Source organism: Micromesistius poutassou (genome assembly GCF_964030765.1).
Source record: "Micromesistius poutassou genome assembly, chromosome: 7".
Taxonomy (NCBI): domain Eukaryota; kingdom Metazoa; phylum Chordata; class Actinopteri; order Gadiformes; family Gadidae; genus Micromesistius; species Micromesistius poutassou.
Window position 1 is genome coordinate 13,466,538 of NC_140277.1, and position 23,419 is coordinate 13,489,956.

At 47.3% G+C, this 23,419-nt stretch overlaps 1 protein-coding gene across 2 annotated transcripts in view; it reads left to right on the forward strand.

The window, feature by feature from the left end:
- ehbp1 (EH domain binding protein 1) overlaps positions 1–20,361 on the forward strand; it is a 118,829-nt gene extending 98,468 nt beyond the window's left edge. For both annotated transcript variants that reach the window (XM_084470300.1, XM_084470299.1), the window contains 4 exons: positions 9,667–9,766; positions 11,593–11,666; positions 18,281–18,395; positions 19,272–20,361. In XM_084470300.1, coding sequence (XP_084326426.1) covers positions 9,667–9,766; positions 11,593–11,666; positions 18,281–18,395; positions 19,272–19,359 — 377 coding nt within the window. In that variant the 3' untranslated portion in view covers positions 19,360–20,361. The remainder of the gene's footprint in view (positions 1–9,666; positions 9,767–11,592; positions 11,667–18,280; positions 18,396–19,271) is intronic.
- The last annotated feature ends 3,058 nt before the right edge of the window (positions 20,362–23,419 follow it).

The window sequence follows — 23,419 nt, forward strand, 5'->3', positions numbered from 1 at the left end:
ACAGTACATTTTCGCATTAATTAAAATTGTCCTGTCCCCAGCTTGTTATTCTCAGGGTCTATATATGTGTCAATCTGCCTGTAGACAGGGCTTTAAAACCAGGCTTTGAGGTAAGGGAGGCAGAGTAAGAAAACAGTTCACCCCAAAGAAAGAGCCGGAAGTAAAGGGAGTACAAAAAAAACACCTCAAGTGGAATCAGCCACACGGAGGCCTGTTAGGAGTTGGGCTAATGTTGTTAGCCGAGCCATTAGCGCCCGCAGATTAATTCATTAAGTAAATTCATCCTTCACCTCTCTTCATCCCCGCCGTCGACAGGCGTGAGATATGACACCAATCAAATTTGTTCTAACAACAGCCATTAACCTCCTGGGGGTAATGGCAGGGGGGGTCATGTGTGCCCCCCCACCTTCATTGCTAATGGAGTGGGAGTGGCTACTTATGGTAATGAGGGGGAGCTGTCTGTCAACAGGGCTGCGGGGGGGGCGGGTGCAGCGGTCTAGTGGCCCGTGCTCTTCGGAACGTCCCCCTGTCTCTGCTGTGTACTACCCTCCGTTTATTTCATTAAAGATCAACACTGGCACAACATTAAAACGAAATAATCGTTTTGCAAGTGTATTTTTTTGGATGAAATAAAATAAACCCCATTGGAATAGGGACAGGTGCACGCGGGTGAACACGACACCTGCGTGCGTGCATGTGTGTGTGTGTGTGTGTGTGTGTGTCTGCAGTGCATGCGCGCACAAAGTGTCATCCCGACCTGTAAATCGCGGCCTTCCTGTAGATCAGTGAGTCGCTGAATGAAGCGCCGATGCTTCGCGGCGGTCTCCGCTAGAACAACAAGCGGCCAATTAGCGGTCTCAACAGGCCGCCGGCTTTACCTCTCTAAGTAAACTGAATCCCGCACCTCCGTCTGCACCAACACTACTCTAAATGGTTCACACCTCCGAGTGTAAACACACTCGGGGCTAAACCACCTGGCTTAACCCCCTAGCTTAGTGTCTCCCGAGCCACCGTCTCCGAAGCGCTGGCCTTTTACAGCTACTAGAGAGGTCAGATGAAACATGCGCGTGTGTGTGTGTGTGTGTGTGTGTGTGTGTGTGTCCCACACCTTCTCCCTGTCATTGTTGGGCTTCATTTGCGGGCGGCTGCTGTTCTAAAGCCCCATTAAGATGTGTATTTGATTGATTAAGTTTGTAATGACATTGATTACCGTTACTCAAAATTGTGATCCATTGTCCATTTTCTAATGGATATCAATATAGACAGCCTTATTCACGGGAAGCAATTATTCCAATATGAATGTAGTTGTGCAGCTCCTTTGTCTCGTTTCATTTCATCACAGGTAACTCAAGCATGCCGTCCTCATGATGGCACGTTGTAATTCACTACATTACCATGTTTCTATGTACACTCAGATCGTCCACCGGTAAGCAGTCAATTCAAGTGAATATGCTCCTACGTAGAGTGACATCTCCTCACTACACAACGGCAGTGCCTGCACTTTGATAAAAAAAAAAACGGTACTCGTATTAACAGGAGCGAAATACGTAAATAGCTTAAGTCCTTTATTTGTCCCAATCACCAATAGTTAAACTGGGTGGCCCTACTTTTCAAATGAGACTGGAGAGAAAAGCGTTTAGCGTGCCACATTAAGGAGAGCAGGGCTCTTAATACCATCAAAGCAAGGGAATAAATCAGCCATTCATTTATTCTGGTCCTTGTACGCATGCACACACACATACACACACCCAGGCTCTCACATTTGGAGCAACTCACTTCCAACACACACACACACACACACACACACACACACACACACACAATCACACACATAGACACACACCCAGCCAATAACACTCTGAGATACTCACTCACAAACACACACACACACACACACACACACACACACACAAAAACACCTATTGAAAGGCATCTATGCACAAATATGCTCACGCACAAATCATACTGCATGTCTGTGTACTAGTGTGTGTGCTTGTGTGTGCATGCATTGCTTTGCATATTTGTGTTCATAGGGGACGGCACACACAAATTTCCAAGCTCACTTGCCTGTGTCTGTCTACAGAAGTATGTGTGTTTACAGAAGTATTTGACGTATTAACCATATACCACCTGCATATGGATCGATTAAAATCATTATTCATGTTATATCATATTCGTTTTCACTTAAAGGAAGCCAGAGTTAGCTTGATTATGCAACCCAAAAACATCCACCCTTCAGGCTTCCCTCCAAAGCAACTCCCCCAAAACACGTGACCTAGCTTAGCAGTAGGTGTGCTCAGCCTGGTGCCAGACTGAGGAGGGTAGGTAGACGGACAGGTAAGACATTGAGTCACTTCTTCCAGCGGCGTTATGATTGGAAGGCCTGCGACAGCCCCAGATACCGGATTTTCTTAATTTCTTTGTCAGAGCATTTGATTTATTGATTTCCTTGAGGAAACAATTCCAGCAAAAAAATGCTTCTAAAATATACACTATAGCTGCTTTCACATATGACCTCCGTCTTTTCTCCGCATTTGTGGAGCAGGAGGTTCGACCGTGAGGGTCATTGACACTTATTCAAACTTGATGCCCGATATGCGGAGATCGGTGTCAGTAGAATCTCCGGCTGCTTAAGGGCGGCGGGCTTGCAAGGGGCGGCATGTGACGTAGGGTCGCAAGGGGCGGGATCGGGTTTGTTTTGGTTTGACCGCAGACAGAGCACAGGCAGAACGGGCAGAACTCATCGCGATCATGTTAAATGTTGCTGCAGCGATGCTTATATTCCGTTGCATCTACAACATCTGCATCGATCGATGAAAGATTGGAGCATGAGTTACAGACAAATAGAAGAAACAACGAACAAGAAAGGCGTTGCGAACGACTGCATTACCAGAGGAAGAGAGCGTCTTTTTTGGCTTCATTTCACATCTAACAAACACTGGGACAAATGTAGTTGATTTCTGTGTTTAACTGAGAAAACAGGGAGTGGAAGGACGGGACCCTATAATGTTCAGCTAACTGTTAATAATAATTGTTACGAGAGTAGCGCATGTGTGTGCGCGAGAATGGCTGTGTGTGTGAGTGGACGAGCGAGGAGAGCGAGCGGTAGCGTGTGTCAGTTTAGGGAGGTAATGAACAAGTCCGGTTGTGTCTGTGCAAGCGTGTAGGCCCTACTGTAATGTTAGTGAAACTAAGAATAAAGTACACAGCCTGTCAATAATCGGTGACCGCTTCATTCCGACCATATTCAAACCTATAAGCAGACCCACTGCCGTTTCTCCCGAGAGAATCGACGGAGCGGAACGTCGCTCCTGTGCTCCTCGACTAAGGTCTGGGAGCCGACAGCAGGAAAGGTGTAACATAATAAGAAAAATATTTTTTAAACCATTCAGCGAACAAAAGGCAATAGGCTGATTATCGATTAGGGTGCGGGTGCCACTCAATGACATGCAAACGTAGACCGAAGCGTCATTAACACGCCCACTCAACTGGTGTGAAATGCTGACATCCTACTGCTCATTCACATATGAGGTAATTAGCATTTCCTCCGGAGAACACACTACCTCGGGGGTAGTATTTTTTCAGGAGGTCCAACGTCAGGATATGTCATTCACATATACGGCACCTCCGTAGAGTAGACGGAGAACGGACGGATGCACGTCCATATGTGAAAGCGGCTTATGACCCACCGTACCATTGAAGGATTGTGTGATATGTGAGAGCCACTGTCCGTACACACAAACACACACGCGCGGCTCTTCAGCGGCTCTTCACAATGCGGCCTCTGCGAGCGACACAGGCAGCTTGCGTCACCGCCACACCTGCAGGAAGTACTGCTTTTGGAAGTCCTTGACCTTGGCCTTCTCCTTTGAGCCCCGGCTCTGCCATCTATATCAAATATATCCCCCGTGGTGCAGAGGAGAGACATGGGTCTGGGTAGATCACAACAATAATAGGATGATGCCTGTCTTGCCTTTTGTCATGAGATTATGAGCAGGGATGGCCTCTTCAACCCCCTCCTTGTGTCTTGGTAAACGGGGGGCCCCTAGGGCTCCTGAAGTGGCCCCGTTGCCTTGGAGTGGAGGCGGTGGTGGTGGCCGGGCCTTTGTTGCATTGCTTGCATTGTAAAAGAGCTTCTAATGAAACACCTTGTTGGGCTATCGCCAGGTGAGCTCCTCGACAGAGAGCAGCACATATAGAGTGAGAGTCTTGCACACACATGCACACACACACTCGTAGTTACACGTACAGCCTCCGCTGTCCTTTGCTCATTTCTGCTATACTAATTACCTGAAGTGTTCTGTTTTTTGAAAAAGCCCCCCCCCCCGATATACTGTTGTTACGCAGCCATGAAAACAGCCCTGCTCACCTCCACTTGAAGCAACAACAGGACACCAGGGTCCCAATCCTAGTAACGAAGGACCTCGGCAGTAATGGGAGAAGATCATTGAGGAGTGGTGTGTGTGTTCCCCTGAGGACTCCCTCCTCCCCAGCAGTCCTGGACTGGATGGTGGAACCCTAACCCTAATCATCCTATCAAGAGACCATTATGTTTATAGACTAATGGCCAATAACTGGAAGAGGAGATACAACCTACTGACTGGAATGGAGGCACGTTGATGGAGAGAGACAGGCTGTGATGGAGAGAGAGACAGGCTGTGATGAAAGAGAGACAGGCTGTGATGAAAGAGAGAGAGACAGGCTGTGATGGAGAGAGAGACAGGCTGTGATGAAAGAGAGACAGGCTGTGATGAAAGAGAGAGAGACAGGCTGTGATGGAGAGAGACAGGCTGTGATGAAAGAGAGACAGGCTGTGATGAAAGAGAGACAGGCTGTGATGGAGAGAGAGACATGCTGTGATGGAGAGAGAGACAGGCTGTGATGAAAGAGAGAGGCTGTGATGAAAGAGAGAGAGACAGGCTGTGATGGAGAGAGACAGGCTGTGATGGAGAGAGACAGGCTGTGATGAAAGAGACAGGCTGTGATGGAGAGAGAGAGACAGGCTGTGATGGAGAGAGAGACAGGCTGTGATGAAAGAGAGAGACAGGCTGTGATGAGAGAGAGACAGGCTGTGATGAAAGGGAGACAGGCTGTGATGGAGAGAGAGACAGGCTGTGATGGAGAGAGACAGGCTGTGATGGAGAGAGAGACAGGCTGTGATGGACAGAGACAGGCTGTGATGGAGAGAGAGACAGGCTGTGATGAGAGAGAGACAGGCTGTGATGGTGAGAGAGACAGGCTGTGATGGAGAGAGAGACAGGCTGTGATGAATGAGAGAGACAGGCTGTGATGGAGAGAGAGACAGGCTGTGATGGAGAGAGAGACAGGCTGTGATGGAGAGAGAGACAGGCTGTGATGAAAGAGAGACAGGCTGTGATGAGAGAGAGACAGGCTGTGATGAAAGAGAGAGACAGGCTGTGATGAAAGAGAGAGACAGGCTGTGATGGAGAGAGAGAGACAGGCTGTGATGGAGAGAGAGACAGGCTGTGATGGAGAGAGAGACAGGCTGTGATGAGAGAGAGACAGGCTGTGATGAAAGAGAGAGACAGGCTGTGATGGAGAGAGACAGGCTGTGATGAAAGGGAGATAGGCTGTGATGGAGAGAGAGACAGGCTGTGATGAAAGGGAGACAGGCTGTGATGGAGAGAGAGAGACAGGCTGTGATGGACAGAGACAGGCTGTGATGAGAGAGAGACAGGCTGTGATGAAAGAGAGACAGGCTGTGATGAAAGAGAGAGACAGGCTGTGATGGAGAGAGAGACAGGCTGTGATGGAGAGAGAGACAGGCTGTGATGGAGAGAGAGAGACAGGCTGTGATGGAGAGAGAGAACGCTATATCGGAGAGAGTGATGGAAATGTTTGGATGAAGGAAAGCTGTGTACGAGTGGACGCAGAGGTATGGCAATAAAGGGGATATGGGGGATTAGGAGGATGTTTCTGTTTACAGCTAATGCAGCTAATTCTAAGTATTACTGTTCAATATTTATATTTCAACTGCATCTCTCTCAAACATGTTTTGCTAATGTGTCCTAATGTTATCCTCTCCTGTATTTCTCATGCACGTTAAGAAAAGACACATTGTTTTTGCACTCGCATCATTTTATTATTTATTATTGACTATTTTTATAACTGTGACTAGTTACACCAGAAGTAATTACACGCAATTGATGGCTGGAGCCCCGTAAATGATCACCTCTCAATTCCTCTATCTCGCTCTCTCGCTCACTCGCGCTCTCTCTCTCGCTCTCCCGCTCTCTCTCTCCTCCCTATTGTAAACGGCAAAGTAAGCAGTGGTTGACAAATGACACCAGTGGAAAAGGCAGCCATTGAACCACCTGCTTGAAAATAGTTCAGTTTTTCCCTTTCTCTCCCATTATTTTGTATATTTCCTTGCTTTATTTTAACATGTTCACAGGGCCGGGGGGGGAGGGGGGGGTAATGAATTGGTTAATGTGTTTCATTCAGCCGACATTATACTCAGGTTCAATAAAGCAGGGACCTGCGCTGGCTGCCTGGCCCATTGTGTGTCCTATTGAGTAGCTGCTAGAAAGGCTTCTGTACCACATAAAGAGCCTCTACAACGCAGCCCACTCCTGCAGAGAACACTACAGAACAGGAGAGAGAGACCCAGGGAGAGAGAGAGAGAGAAATGTCATGTGGCATGGAGCGAGAGAGAGAGAGAGAGAGAGAGTGAGGGGGGGGGCACAGGAAAAACAGACCAAAGCAGGCATCAAACATAGTTCTGACAGAAGAGGTGGAGAATAGAATCAGTGCAAATGAACAGCAAGGAAAACCAATATTAAATAAGGGTATTATGTATTTTGCATTACTTCAACATGTAACATTGGATTATAAGTAAAAACTCAAATATGCACCTGAGAGCATCAGCTGACTCTAATGCTGAGAAGGTCCATGTGGTAGGAGTTGTGGCGCACTCAGCTGGTCCCATCACACAGCTCTCAGTAGGCGCAAGTTAGCTATCCCTGCTCAAATGTGGACACTTTTAACACATTTTGATCTTTATTATTTTGGGTTGGCAGTGGCAAAAATCCAACTTTCCCAGACTTATCAGGGGAATTTCTTAAAGAGAAATTCGTAGGGGTGCTTACCCCTAGTAGTGTTAAATAATTAAAGGTTGGCTCAAGCTCAACGTGCAGACTACCACTGTACTATCACGGATTTGCATGGGATCAAATCAGCTATTATATTACCACGCGTCATGCTTTATAGTCTCTCGCTGGTTGTGCATACTGAGCACGGGGACAGGCCTTACCAGGCTGCTACATCATTAGAGAAAACAATGTTCCTCAGGTTCCTCTGTCCTGCCTCCTTCCTGTGTCCCGGCCTCTAGCCCTCCCTGTGCCCTCGGTGGCGGAGTGTGGGAACAGAGCACGTCCTTAAATAACCCCCACCCCCCCCCCCCCCCCTTCTTTTTAGATCTAGTCTAATTCACAAACCGGATTAGCTCTTGAATTCGATGAGAGCGCTCCATAGTTGTCTCTATCTGTGTTTATATTTGTTTGCGAGTGGATGAACTTGAGGCATTGCTCTTTCTTGAGCTCTGAGGCAGAATCAGGGGAAACACATTGGGAGCCTCATACAGCTAATACATCATGGAACCGGCAAAAGCTTGTCTAAAACGGTTTGCCACGTGTATTTTTTATTGTCATAACTACATACATTTTGTGTGTGGGTGCACATGCATGTTTGTGTGTGTGTTCACACGCATGTGCGCGCATGGATTTTATCTGTCTGTCTCTCACAGCTCTGGCAACATTGATAAGAGAATAGCACGGAGCATGATATTGATGACGATAACTCGCCCCCTGAGATGGAGGCAGACCATATCTTTAGCCTTTATCTTTATAGACATATTCATCGGTCCTTTGATGTTATGATCAAACATCGTATCGACGTATTGCTCCAGGTCTCAGTTGTAATTGGCCCCATTTCCTGCTCTCCTCTGCTCGGTATAAAGTGGTGAAAAATGGCATGTAGGGCCCAGAAAGCAACCTGCCAAGCGACTAGACTCTTTGATCCAAGATGGCTCCCCTGAGAGCCAACATGGATGCACAGTGTCAGAGCCAAGGTTGCTTCCACAGAAGCAGGGTCAACAGAGCCTGCCAAGGATACATTTGCTGTTTGTTTTCACACCCAGCGGTGAGTGTCAGTTTGTCGGTTTCTCTTGTTTTCGCACGTATACAAGCGGACAACAGCAAAATAACCATTAACAGTGGCAGTGTAAGCGCTACGCTGTCATTATGTGGGGTAGTGTGTAGGAAACACCAATCCCTGGTAAGTTATTGTCATTTCTGTAGCCAGGTCGTTGTAGCCTCCCTCAATATGCAGAGCATATTAATTATTATAAATTGAAAAAAACTGCAGGTGTTGATTTTATTTGTATGGAGGAAGCCACCTCATCTGTGCTATGATTTCTCAATGGAACATTAAGGTGAGATGTTACATGAAATTACATGAAATATCCACTTAGCCTCTGCTTCTTTGTTTCTTATTTGCTGGCGGATCTGTGGGCCTACTTAATGGCTGGTAACCAACTGCGTGGCAGCCTGCTGATTGCAAGGTTGTTTTGGCCTTGCTGTTTGCTAGCTGGATCTCACCTAGCCGTTTGTAGCCTGATTAATGGTGGTTCTTGGCAGGCTGTTTTGTGACTCTCGCAGGCTGTTGGCCGCCGAGTGTTTTCAGGCTGCTATGGGGGTGGGGTGGGGGGGGGGGGGGTGGTGCTGGCTTTCTAATCCCTCTGCACTTCCAGCCTGCTTGGCTACAATGTCACAGCAGCTTAATATTGCCCGTTATTATTTCCTTGTTTTATTGGACTGCGAGGAGACATGGTGACCTGTCAGGAGGCTTTATCCCGCTCAGAGTGGCGTGCGTCTGCTAGTCGCCATAATCCACAAGCCGCTGATTCCACTAAATCCCACCGTTGACTTCCTCCCCTTTTTTCGGCTTCTTCTTTACCCTCCCCTCAACATCCCTCCGCCTAACCCTAAATTAAATTACAAACACTCGCTGGCTCCAAAAAGCTGCACTGTCCCAGGCCCCAGGTGGTCTGTGCTGGTGTGTGTGTGTCTGTAAAACAACCCTTGCATTTAGGAGTCGTCTCTGGTGATTGCAGACGACGTGATGAGTCAGTTAAGAAAGCACTCTCAGCTAGCTATTTGTGTTGCATATTGGAGTCCCTATTGCCAGCGTCAAAGGATGGAATCAAACCACAGCAACCCCAACATGTGATCCTGGTACTGGGGCTTTGCTTGCTGATCTGCATTCATGCATGTGGCTCCATGGGGCTGGGCCAACGTCACGTTGTGCACAGATATGGGAGTTCTGATCTCAGGTCGGTCAAACCTCATCGCTGAGGACCCACCGTTTAGTATCGACTTGAAACTTACAATTAATAATGTACACATACACATACACACAAACACACAAATATACACACTCAATATGTAAAGTGCTTTGAGTGCCATGAAAAAGGTGCTTTATAAATGGTGTTGATTAATATTAGTATGAGTTATGTACAGGAGTACTGATTGAAAAATAATTGTTAATTGTTTAACCGCACGTCTCGAAAAGGCAACACAGATCACCAAGGAGCGACTGGTGTGACGGATGAGTGTATTGACCGAGTGATGTGTCTGTGCCCTGCAGGGAACAACAAGGAGGAGGAGGAGGCCATGATGCAGGAGTGGTTCATGCTGGTCAACAAGAAGAACGCCCTCATCAGACGACAGAACCAGCTCTCCCTGCTGTAAGACAAACACACAAGACAAACACGACCTGTCAACTACAGCCCTCCCGTCTAGGTTCACTAGAGACTGGTTCTGGTCTAGACACTATCTCCTGCCTGGTCACGGGCTGAGCCCATCTGTCTGGTTGGTTATATGTCCAGTCTGTCTGAAACATCCATAATTGTGCAAGACTGTGCAGCAAAGTTTGAAGGTGTGTGTCACTATGGCTGTGATTATGAACATCTGGCTGAGGATCGGGGGACGTATAAGTACACCCCATCATGGAAATGATGGAATACACAAATCAAAGAGCGCCTATAGGAAGGTAAAAGACACTAACATGAAGGTGGGGACGCACACGCATGGCCAGGAGGAAGCTCACGAGGCTCTTAAACCGCGGCTAAGTCTACGGCTGAAGCGGTCTGGAGCTCTTGTTTGTAAACAGATTTTTTTATTTTATCTAGATACAATCTAGATTTTAAAAAACCCATTGTAGAATCCTGATATTCCCCTTGTGTAAACAGGGCCCGGTACCTGACCGATTAACCACATGAACCCGGTCTCTTTGTTCTGTCGCCCTGTGCACACACTGGACTTCACAGCCTCTGAGGTTGTGCTCCACACACACAGGGCAGCGTCTGGGTAGCGTCACGGTGCTTAACATTCTGATCTGCGAGACGTGTTGTTTGAGAATCCACTATACTGCGACGTCATGAACAGCAGCACACATGGTTCATCAGAGCAGTGGCGACGTCTCCTGCACACGCTTTGACACTTTATTACCTGTCTCTGTCTATCCGCCCATTGATTTACATGTGGGGTCCATGTGAAATCAATACACCGTCCAATACCATAGCTCCATCTCTTCTCACTATGTGTGTGGCCTTGAAACGACAGGTGGACACACACACACACACACACACACACACACACGCACAGACGTTTTTCTTCATTTGCGGCTGTTAGGATTTCAAAGGGTGTGAGTGGAGTAGAGATTGAAGTCTTCATAATCACATTATATGCTGGAAAAAGCGGGGCTTTTAAAGTGGCCCATTGACAGAGCGGCTGATTATTAGGCCTGGCCGTTGTGTCTTTGTGGCCCGGGAGGAAAAAATAGAAATCCTTTGAAGGACAAATTCTATTAGCTGCAGAATGAGCTCATTTTCTAATAGCGCTGAAAGAGGGCCCGATATATGTATGGATACCCTCTCACGTGCACACACACACACACACACACACACACACACACACACACACTGTGTCAAGCCATTCGCAACACAAACACACACACACACACCTGCCTATGTCAAGCCATTCGCATATCCAACTAGTCATTGTGTGTACTCATGGTGTGCATATGTGTGCCCGTGTGTCAGTTATGTGTAGTAGATTAATGTGAAACTCCAGCAGGCCCAGTGGCTGAATCAATGTTTATTGCGCCGCCTGTTAAGTGTTTAATGATTAAGTCATTAACATATTGATGAACCTTGCTTCTGTTTCCTCCTGAAACCCTCCTCCAACTGACTGTATGTTTGAATAATGGACTGGCCAGTGAACAGACTGTATGTCCGGGCTCCCCCACAGTCAGACGCCTTCGGACACCATTAACGTGCTTGATTATCAAGTCGTCCGCATATTGATGAACCTCGCAGCCATGCACGCTCAGGGCCAAAGGCCCCTGAAAGGATCCCTTCGATGTCATGTTTCTGATGAGCGGAGGATTTATTGTATGCCTCGTTTTCTTCACTAAATGAAATCAAATGGAGGAGCTACTCACCATTGTTCCCTGGTTACTATTGGAGTAGGTATGCCCATCCTAACCCGGTTTTGCTTTTCTGCGTTTCAGGGAGAAGGAGCACGATCTGGAGCGACGCTTCGAGCTGCTCAACAGAGAGCTGAGGGCCATGCTGGCCATCGAAGGTGAGAGTGTGTGTCTGCTGCTCGCTCAATTTGTGCCCGGTGGCGGTTTGGCGGTTTTGCGGTGGCGCGCGCCCAGTGGCTTTCATTCGACCGTGTTGTCTTCTTGAAAGCAAGGACTGGTCACGTGTCCCCCCTATAGTATACTCACCCTGCTTCCCACTGCAGCGGGACGGCCTATGAATTCAGCAACGTCCTCCTGATGACTGCTTAGGAGGGGATTCTGCCTGTGACATGTGATCAATGCTATCTGTCTCCTGGCTAGGCCTGAATAGTCAATGGCTGATTTGAAACCTAGCCTCGGCCAGGCTAAGTGAGAGGCAGCGGGTGGGGGGGATAAAGAAGTTACGTTATTGGAGTTGTGTTCTCTCTCCAGGCTGTGCGGCAGCTGAGAACGCTGCCATTGTGCTGCATCAAAGTTGTCAGGGTGAGCCAATGGACTAAAACCCCTTTCTCCACCATCTCTCCGCTTTGCGAAAATGAACCTTTAGCCAATCAATGCTAATTGATTTTACCGTTCGACATTGAACCACGCACACTCCCCCAAAACCCAGCGGTGGCGCTCAGAGACACCCATGGTCATTTGGCCAGGCGGCTGATAAGCTACCTGCTCCCTGTTAAATCAATTGTAATTAGCAGGGGGGAGGAGGCGGTCCGGTAGGGGTGTGTGTGTGTGTGTGTGTGTGTGTGTGTGTGTGTGTGTGTGTGTGTGTGTGTGTGTGTGTGTGCGTGTGTGTGCGTGTGCGTGCGCGTCTGTCCATCCGCCTGTCTCTCTGATATAGTCGTCTCCTAAACAAGAAGGGAGCAGGATATTTGTTCATAACGATCCTTTCAGTGATGCTTTGTTTTTGAAGCACCAAGCGCCGAAGCATTCTTCACTTTCAAGCCTCATACTCTTTTGAAGCACTTTGTTTTTCCTGAGTTGTATATTCTACATCCATCAATGGGTGGATTGGAGGTTTTGAGTTATGGTCCTTTGTGGTGTGATGAAATGGAACCACTATAAACTCTCAGTAAGGGATGTCCCGGTACCAGAACTATATTATGATTATAACAGCTTATTTCCCTCACATAACCTCACAATTTTAGGTTGGAAGGTTTTGGTCTTGATAAGTGCCTTTTGATGTTTGTTTTGTTTTTAATAAATCTTTTTTATATTGGCTCATACTTGGCACAGGATACATGAGAGACAGACAATTGAGCTTTTTCTTTGAGGTAGAAAAGACGACCAAACTTAAAAGCTGTGCCATATCGTCTTTCCTCCAAAGATACCTGATATTCCTGTTTCTACAGAAGGACATGTTTGTACTTTTGTTGTACTGTGTGTGCGTGTGTGTGTGTGTGTGTGTGTGTGTGTGTGTGTGTGTGTATGCATGTGCGCTTGCAGAGTTGTAAAAACATCTAAACACTGCTTGCCTCATCCAAGATGGCCTCCTCCATCTTCCTAGCCAGTCCCACGTCCGTACAAACACGCACAACTACGCCACAAACTCAACACAACCGCACACTACGCCACAAACTCAACACAACCGCACACTTACACACAACCTCTTAGACACAACGCCAGCCAATGCTGTATCTTGGAGCCAACTCCAAGTGTGTTTGTCTGTGTGTTCCTGTGTATGGGTGCGTGTGTGTGTGTGTGTGTGTGTACAAAAGCCTTTGCTTGTGGTACGTGGGTTTGAACGAGGACACCCTCTCGTTGTCTAAACAGGATTTATGCACAGCGCGGGCCCCCTGCTACCATTTGATTTGATAAGATTTTTTTTTTTGATTTTTAAAATCAATATGTAATCCTATGCAGAGGCTTAGCCCCTCACACCGCCCCCCCCCCCCCCCCCCCCCCCAGCCCCTCACATGTGTAAATCTATCTGTGCTTTGTGGCGCGTCAGGCCAGTGTGCTCCAGACCCTGATTGATAAGGTGCACCGCCCATCACATGGGTGCCTCTTCATGATGTCTACTCTTCCAGGGCCACACACAGCACTCAGGGGGTACAGCATGTCCAAGGGAACCCCTTCTAGGGAATGGAAGGGTTTAGGTTTTGAACAGAGATCGTCACTCGTTTGAATGTTTCTGTACATTGAGAGGTTTGTCACGTTACGCACGAATAGTTGTATATGCTGATACGTGAGTGTCATTTGACTCTGCCTTCATGGCACATGCCTTTTAATTTTCTGTATGATATATATGTAACCGTACTGTTGGCTGAACGTTGTTATACAGTAGAAGGATGGAGAGGAACCGCTTAGAACATGGTTCATGTCATATATTGCCATTTTAATGTACCTACAGCTTATGACTTTCTTTTTTCTTTACCTTGACGTCGGTGACAGAAACGATGTGGTTATGTTACGCGATGGCAGGCTGACCGATAGGAAGCATTGATTAAGGGCCTGTTTTTTTAATTTAATTTTTCTATGAATAGGTTCCACAGAGCAGGGTGCTGTCGGCCATGTTGGCCCCGGTGCCCCCCCCCCCCCGCACCCCCTTTGTCTCCTGATGCCATTTGGCCCCTGGCCAAAACACACTGCAGGCCCTTCCACCTTCAGGAGACAATATAGAGATGAAGAGGGGAGAGAGACATACAAACAGAGAGGGAGGGGGCGACACACAGACGAGAGAGAGAGAGACTCACAGAGACTGAGAGAGAGACAGAGGAAAGTCCTCCATGTGCCTTTATTTGTTTTAGGACTTGCTTTGAACTCCCCTCGATAAACTTTAACTTTAATATGACCCATTCAATATTTGTGTGTGTGTGTGTGTGTGTGTGTGTGTGTGTGTGTGTGTGTGTGAGTGAGAGAGCAGAATGTGGTTGAATTTGGGGCTGCACTCCAGTCTTTCTGTGTCTGTTCTCCCGCTATCTTGAGTCCATCTCTCTCTCTCTCTCTCTCACTCACTCTCTCTCTTTCCCTCTCTCACTTTAAGAAGGGCATGGGAGCAGTTTGCACACTTGAATACATTTAGGCTTGTGTGCAGTGTGTGTGTGTGTGTGTGTGTATGGGGGGGGGGGGGGGCGTATTTGAACCGTCACATTCCTGTGTGGCTTGTGCATACTCACATGGTTACCATTCTACCAGGGCTGTCTGAATAAGCAGCGACCATGTGAGTCCCAACGTGACACACCCCCACCAGAAGGGGGGGGGGGGGGGGTGTTAATCCACAAGAATTGCACTCTGCCTTTTTTCTCACCCTCAATCAACTCTATAAGTGACTATCTTTCTCTCCCGTTCACTCTTCCTGTCTTTTATGTATCTTCTCTCTGTCTCTCTCTCGCTCTCTCTCTCTCTCTCTCTCCGTCGCTGTCTCTGTCTGTCTCTCTCGCTCTCTGTCTCTCATTCTCTGCCTGATTTGCTGTCCTCCCTCTATATATGGTGGGCGGTGTTGTGTTTTTTTTTTTTTCCCCCTGGGTGTCTTGTTACCCAGAGTGCTTTGCTCCCATCTCTCTTCGGTCTCCATTATTGTTTACCTTCCTAATGAGGGGGGCGGGACTCGGCTACCTCTGACTGACAGCAGTACTTTACCCCAATTCTGTGCTGCTGCCACTCTTTCCCCCCCCCCCCCCCCCCTCCCCCCCATCCTCCTTAACTGCCAACCACCTGACCTTAGCTTTCTGCCTTGGATGTTTTCAAGGAGCAATACTTTTTCAGTGATAATTGTATTTTACTTGTTTCTGTGCAGTACTTTCTTTTGTCTTCAAGGCTGTTAAGACGTTTCTTGTGGACTCTATATCTAGACTAGTATTAGTGATCAACTTGAGTAGTCAGATAGAACTAGTAGTGACGGCTATGGACCAGTTAGTATACTAGTGCTTCCACTCAAATCCCTTTTCTTCCCTTTGCTAATTGTTATTTTTTTTAATTAAACGGTAAACATTAGAGCTCTCTACATTTTTAGCATATTTGAAGTATTAGTCTGTCTTCAAAGGCCCACGATGAAGAAGGATTTCCCAGAGAGAGAGAGAGAGGGAAGGGAAGGGGAGGGAATGAAAGGGGAGAAATGAGAGGAGAAATAAGGAATGAAAGCACCAAGGAGGAAGAGCCAAATATTGGGACTGTGTTCATTTCGCTCTGTGGTCGACTTCAAAGGGATGACCAGGACCAATGAAAAAAGAGCTTTCAGGACAAACACACTGAGCACAGCATGACACACACACCCAGCCTCTCGCTCCCACACACACACAACACAGAGCAAAGCACAACTTGACCCAACAAGCAGAGGGGAGGGGGGGGATATTTATTTTTAATAAAGCCATGCTTTATTTTTGGGGGGGGTGACATTTTACAGCTTTCTTTTTCTGTGGGAATCAATAGGCGGTTAAATATTGATAGACGGTTGGAGTTAAACGCTCCCTACAAGCCACAGAAGTCAAACGCAGCTCGGCCCTATTTGAATCCTCGCCGGGACAATGAAATGAAACCCCTCTCTCTCTCCCACTCTCTCTCTCTCACTCTCTGTTTCTCTCACTCTATCTTTCTCTCACTAGCTTTTAATATGACCGGGAAGTGTGAAGTCGTAGAAATGTAATTCTGATGTTCCTCGACACTATGGGGAATGACTCCAATTTACAGAACACTCAATAGTATTTATCATACCACTGTCAGTTGTTTCTTCTGCTTGCCCCGTTTGGCAAAGGCTTTAATCTGCCTCCCTCCTCCATGATGTGGGTCACTTTAGCAGATGGATCTTTATATACTATTAATATCTTTTTTTAGATTAGTGGTAGTCAATAAGAGATGGAGCAGAGATGTCCTCATTGAACCTGAAAGCGTCCTATTAGTGTAAATGTAATGTTGGATGACAGATGTTTGAAAACAACAGTGGCTCCGCAGGGGGGGGGGGGGGCCGGGGCCCACCTGCTCCCTCTGGGGCCCCCCCCCTCCACCTGAGGAACCGTAACACGCCCCAGCCCATCCGTGTAGTCCCAGCCATTAGGCTGTGTGTTTGGCTGTGTGTTTGTTAATCAGGGCTTTAGGCTCTGGTGACGGCAGAGTGGTTCTCAGGTGGGATCACCCCCACCTCGGCTCTGGGGCGCGTTGGGATCCTAGGAACCCGCTTCGCATTTAGAGGGACTCTGGGCTGGGCTGGTCATAGTTTGAACTCAGTGGTCAGCTCACTGGTTAACGGAGGAGACCCAATGCTCACCACGTACACGCATGCAGTGAAGTTAAGTTTCATGTTGGAAATGAATTTCATGTTTAACAGTCGGCGGCAAACTTGAAACGAACGTTGAACATGAAGCTAAGTAGTCGGGTCTCGTCCGCTGTGCTCTCTGGAACAGTTTGCTGCGGAGCTACGAACACACTGAACACACTGAACAGACTCTGAGAAGAACCCAGGAGGTGTTATCATATTAGCACTAATGATATAAAGGTGCTGTAGCAGCCAGTGTTTGAGTGTCACTCGTTGGAATCGCTGCATCAATTAGCTGTTAGTGAGCGAGACGTGCTGTGGTGTAGAGAGTTGAATGTGACTGTGCATCTGTAGGGGAATGTTTAGACTTTTTAGACCGTTCCTGACCAATCAGGGCGTCTCCTCCCTGGTTGGTCAGGGGAGTCCATGCTGCCACTCACAGGTGTGTGAAATGCAACACGTATCAATTTTTTCAGGGTTTCGGTTTCAAAATCATGCTCTCTTCTTCTGCTCTTTGTTTAAATCGCACGTCTTACCTCCAGCAGCTTTAATGGTAGTTCTGATGGCACACTTTACATTATAACAACGCACAAGAAACGTCGACAAGAAACACATGTTTAAATGTTTTCATTGACATAGCTTACAGTTCCAGGGGAAGCTCGTCCCGACCCGACTGGTTCAGAGTGGAGCTCTACCTGGCCACGCCTGGCCACTCAAGGCAGTTAATTAGGGGCTGACCTTTGGCCCAGGCAGGGGCCAGTTCCCAGGCCCGAGCCTGTCTCCGGTCTGCGTTCGGGGAGGCGACCAAGCATTGAGTGATCTGAAGCTCTTTGGAGCACCTGCCGAAGCGTGTGACCACTTATGTCCTCCTGTGGTGACAACCTGCCTCTTGTTTGGGCAGCCTGGCTGGTAGTGCTCAGAGAGGTAGCTCTTGGTGATAAAGGGCTCTGTGAGCCTTGAAACCAGCCACTCACCAGAGTCCAGGTCTCCCTGCTCAGTCTCCCGCCAGGGCTCGCACAAATACACAGTCGCAACGCAAAGTTCCAAAGGAGTATGTGTGTGTGTTTCTGTGTGTGTGTGTGTGTGTCTGTGTCAGTGCGGGTGTACTCCAGGAGGATCCCGATTGGTCACCCACAGTCTGTGTTCTAAAGTGTGTGTCAACACTTTGCCTTAGTCTACTTCCCTCTCACTGGACTCCTTGATTGAACGCTCAGCCGGCCAGTTATTGTCATGACGACGTTATACATCCATCATCTCTGTACTTCTCACCAGTTTTATGGGATTAGATTTGGTTCCAAAGAAACCTTGACCTAGGTCATACTCTGGGAGAAAAAATGTGCTTGTCTTCCACTTTGATTGAACAATCGAGGCGATTCAAGGTAATTCCAGGTCCTTGGAGTTGAGTCGTGAGCCACAGTCCGTCGTGGTGGTCCTCAGCTCCTCCCCTGTTGACCGCTCTCCTCCCTGTGTGTTTGACGGCTACAGACTGGCAGAAGACCGAGGCCCAGAAGAGACGCGAGCAGCTGCTACTGGATGAACTGGTGATACTGGTGAACAAGCGAGACGCTCTGGTCAGAGACCTGGATGCACAGGAGAAACAGTGAGTGAACCCCTGTTCCACCGCCACACCGACAACACGCAGACAGACAGCAGCACACCGACAACACGCAGACAGACAGCAGCACAGCAACAACACGCAGACAGACAGCAGCACAGCAACAACACGCAGACAGACAGCAGCACAGCAACAACACGCAGACAGACAGCAGCACACCAACAACACGCAGACAGACAGCAGCACAGCAACAACACGCAGACAGACAGCAGCACAGCAACAACACGCAGACAGACAGCAGCACACCAACAACACGCAGACAGACAGCAGCACAGCAACAACACGCAGACAGACAGCAGCCAGTGCTCCCCAAAAGCCCAGAGACCCCAGTAATGAAGGTCATATTCAATAGTCATTCATTATGCTTCACAGAAGTCATGATTCCCACCGTTGACCATTTAGGCGTACTAATTTCAGACTAAACTAAAACTGAAGGCTAGCTAAAGAGTGCTCTAGTCGGTCTTTGACAGCCTTGGGCTAGCTGTTAGCTAGGCCCTCGCTGCTGACGGTTCATTGGCTCTCTCGCCGTGCACCGACGGCCATCGCATCCACCTCCGAGTGCGGGGCACACCTGCACGGGCGGAGTCTGCGCGGGACCCGGTTCACGTTGGCAGCTCTCTCTGCCAATGGGGGCCGGCTCTGGTGCCGGGTGAGAGGTCAACACCCGCCCACCCGCCCATTGCTAGGCCGCTCCACAGGTGGGCGCAGTGGTGCCGGTTGCCGTGGTGCTCTAGCTGTGTACCGAACACCCCCCCCCCCCATCATGCCCCGTGCCCCATGCCCACCCAACCACCTGCACCCCTTTCTGACCTTGTGACCTTTCCCCCCCACCCCCACCCCCCCCCCACCACCGTCCTGCAGGGCGGAGGACGATGAGCACCTGGAGAGGATTCTGGAACAGAACAAAGGCAAGATGACCAAGAAGGAGGAGAAGTGTGTCCTTCAGTGATCGACGACAAACAAATGTAGCCCATATGATAATGTATTACTATTAATATTATGATGCTGATGATTGTGCAGTGGCTATCCCAGAGGTTTCTATCCTGTTCCTTCAACCCTGACCCGGTTGTTGTTTTTGGTCTCAAGGCCCTGTGATGCCTTCTGCCTGGTTTATACTGAACAAAACTCTCCTGATTATATACTGCCTTTTTATTTGACTGTACTTATTATTATATCTTAACCACAAAAGGTACGTGTGTGACGTAAATGCACACCAGAGGTGAAGCGTAGCATGGACGGCTCCAGTGAGACTCGACTGACAAATATATGTTGCATCTTATAATGTTTGAACCGAACCCTTGAGATGTGTCATGGAAATGCACAATGTGTTTTGAATCATTTTTTAAATGTGTTACCGTTAAAAAGATGTGTTATTTTGAGGTACAGCACATGTTTTTTTTCTGACATCTCAGCTGGGGGAAGTGTTAAAAAATCGAATTGTTATAATGGTATCTTTAATTTACATTCATTACTTGACTGTGTAACTTTTAATTACTTCCATTCACAAAGTTTTTACTTGTTGTAAAATGTCTTGAAGGGGAACACGTTATCCTTCATAAATCCCAACTTCCCCTTATTTACTCAAAAGCGTTTACCAACCAATTGGAAGCTGGATCCTGGTGATAGTGGACGGGAGAGCAAAGTGCTTTTAACCTTGTATTATTTTATCACAGCTTTGGCAAGGAACTTCCAAAAAAATATTATTTTTTTCTTCTGGATTCACGCGGCCGAAAGTAAAATAAAAATTATTTATTGCGGTTTTTCGTGAGAGCTGCTTGTAAAGTACCGTTATAATCATGCACACTCAACATCTTTGTATTTATTGTATAGTGGGGGGAAAACAATGCTTTCACGTGCGATATCTTTTAGTTCCACATTTGGCTGTCTTCATTTGTAAACATGATCTGTTTATTTATTCCAGTGTCATAACCCAAGTCTTCAATAAAGATGCTTTCATACTCCATTAATTGATATTGTCTTTCAATCGCCTGTTGTCTTTTCCGTTTGCACACAATAAAATGTCTTTCCATTATGAAGGGTTTATTTTTTATATTCATTGGCACGTTTTGTTATTTAACCTAAAATAAGCCAACCTTGCGTCAATCATTTCCGTGCCTTTTTAATTTATTGCGATCTATTTCACCAGCCTGTTTCTGAATATAGGCCTAAATATAAAACAAGTGCGTCGCTTTTCATTTATAAATTAGGCCTACCATAGTTCATAATCATCCCAGAAGAGCAACTAAATCGGCTGTTTCATTTAAAACAACAAAAGCTGTAAAGTGATTAAAATGCAGCCGGCTGTCCGGTGCGTCTCAGGCTGCACAGCTCATAAGAAACGCACTTTATTTTTATTATTAACTTCTTATTCTCTACTCTCTCTGACTCCCGGGTGGGTAGCGCCTGGTTGTGAATTAGACTGAGCGTTAAGTTTGGTTCAAGGACCGGTCCTGCTCCTCGGATAGAGATTAAATAAATCACTTTGTAGCCCACAAAGTGAACCCTCTCGGCCGGTCCTCCGCCGGGCTGAGCCGAGAGGACCGGTGGACCCGCTCCCCTCGGCTCAGTGAGGAGGATGGCTTGTGACAGCAGACGTCCTGCCTGCCGTGTTAATAGTTTCTGGTCGCAGCTCGGCTTGGCGCTCACTGTACATCCGTCCCCTAAGGCGCTTTGTTTTATTTGTATTATACTGCACTTATCACGGGTGGCTGTAATCGGACGGATAAAGCGGCGCGTAATGGAGCTCACCCCACTTTATACACCAGTATAATATATATATATATATAATATATAAATATATATTTATTTATTTATTTATTTAATTTTATATATATATATATATATATATATATATATATATATATATATATATATATATATATGTATATAATATACAGCGTCTGTTTACTTCCACGAGAAACCAGCGAGCGCCGTCAAATGGCATCGATTATAATCACAATAATAATAGGCCTAATAATAATAATGATGATAATGATGATAATAATAATGATATGCAGCCTGCTGCTGGACATCTGAACAGACCATGACCGCCCGAAACATCAGAGAGCGAATTATCTCGCTACTTATCTCTTTGAGATTCATTTAAATTGACACATTGAAGACGCATTGCATTACTTTTTTATTTTGTATGTTAAATGTTATATTAATGAAGACAGGCTAAATTTTTTTTAATTTTCAGATTATATATTATTTTGTATTTATGTAGCCTACCTTATTAAATTGACAAGAAATACCAAAAGGAAGGCAGTATAATTGATTTCTCCATGCACTATTGTTTCTATAACAACATTGTGTCTTCGAGGCCTGAATACTCCAACCGAGGCACCCCATCCGTGTCATGACAGACAATTAACATTACATTTCATACAAATAAAATGAAAAGGAATAATGAAATCCAATGTTTCTTACCTCGGTCACATGTCAGAGCAGCTCGTGCGATGCTCCTGTGGAAGTGCTGTGTTGCAGATGAGATGTGAGCTATATTACAGTGTGTACCAGCGGTCTGAAAGGCGCACTGAAACCCGGGGCTTGGGTTCTCCAGTCTCGTGGTGACGACAGTCCTCGGGCCAGAGGATGGATTATCTCCTGAGCATTGTGGCTGGAGCACTTTGATGTCTCCGGCCTCCCCTCGCAGGTGTGGAGCCCTGGTCTGCGGCCGGACGTCTTCCCTGCGCCCCAAACGGCACCAAATGAACCCACTCCACGTCCCTCTCTCTCGGCTCTTTACAATATCCTATTTTATGCATCGACGTTTTAATAAGCACCGACAACATCCGCGGAGCCGCCACTGCAATCCTGCCGGCTAAAGGAACCTTTCCCCCTCCTCTCCTGCTCCCTATAATCCCAGGCTTTACCAGCTCAGCATTAAGAAAAACCGACTGCAATTTGGGATTAGACAAAATACTCTTATTACAAAAGGTTGGTGCAACTTGATAACTTGATACTTGTTCAGGATTTATCTCAGGGTCTTACATCAGGAGAAGCAAAAATAATTCTGGGGGACAGAACAGAATAGAACGTGTGGCTTTGTGTTGTTGTTGTGTCACCGTGTGTGTGTGTGTGTGTGTGTGTGTGTGTGTGTGTGTGTGTGTGTGTGTGTGTGTGTGTGTGTGTGTATGCGTGTGTGTGTGTGTGTGTGTGTGTGTGTGTGTGTGTGTGTGTGTGTGTGTGTGTGTGTGTGTGTGTGTGTGTGTGTGTAGGCTATGTGTTGAATGTGGTGCATAACTTAACCAGGCTCGGTGTTCCTGGTGAGGGCGGTGGGTGAGAGGCTGGCTGATGGAATTTGGTTCATAGTTTGGCCTTAAGTTGGGCCCCGGGGCCCTCTGGCTGATTAGAGACTGGAGAAAGCTGCCCCCCCCCCCACACACACACACCCCCCCGCTCCCCAGCACCACTGCCTTCACACAACTAAAATAACCCGGGTCCTTTTGGTCTGCCGACCATTGAGGGCTTACGGCGGCGCCTAGATTGTCTCTCAAAGTGCTCTCGTCGATGACTTTAAAGTTGTATAGGACAAGCAAAGCCTCCCCTCTGATTGGCCGAACCCACATGAGTAAGAAATGTAATTTCGTTCCTGTGGCGGTCTCAACTCTTTGAACATTAGCTCGCTTTCAGCTCGGGCCGCAATTAGAAGAGTTGATTTTGAGGCCTCGTGGTGTCCTGAGAACATCTCCGCGACCCCCGCTCCACCGAGAGGGACCACCGCCGCCTCCCCAGGCTGCTCCCACAGCCCGGCCTCAGAGGCTGTAGTCGCGGCCTCCTCAGAGGCTGTAGTCACATTGGTGTGGGCAGAAAACACTTGTCCCTTTGATTCAGTGATCGCAGTCCTCTTTGAGTCCTTGATTTCATTTCTCTCTTTCTCGTGGAGTTTCTGGTGGATTATTCTCCGCGGTTCCCTCAGTGAGTCGGAGGTCTGTCCCTGTTCAACTTTGCGTAAACCATCCTCAAATGTCTTTCTAAGTGGGGATTTCATCTCATTCATATGCATT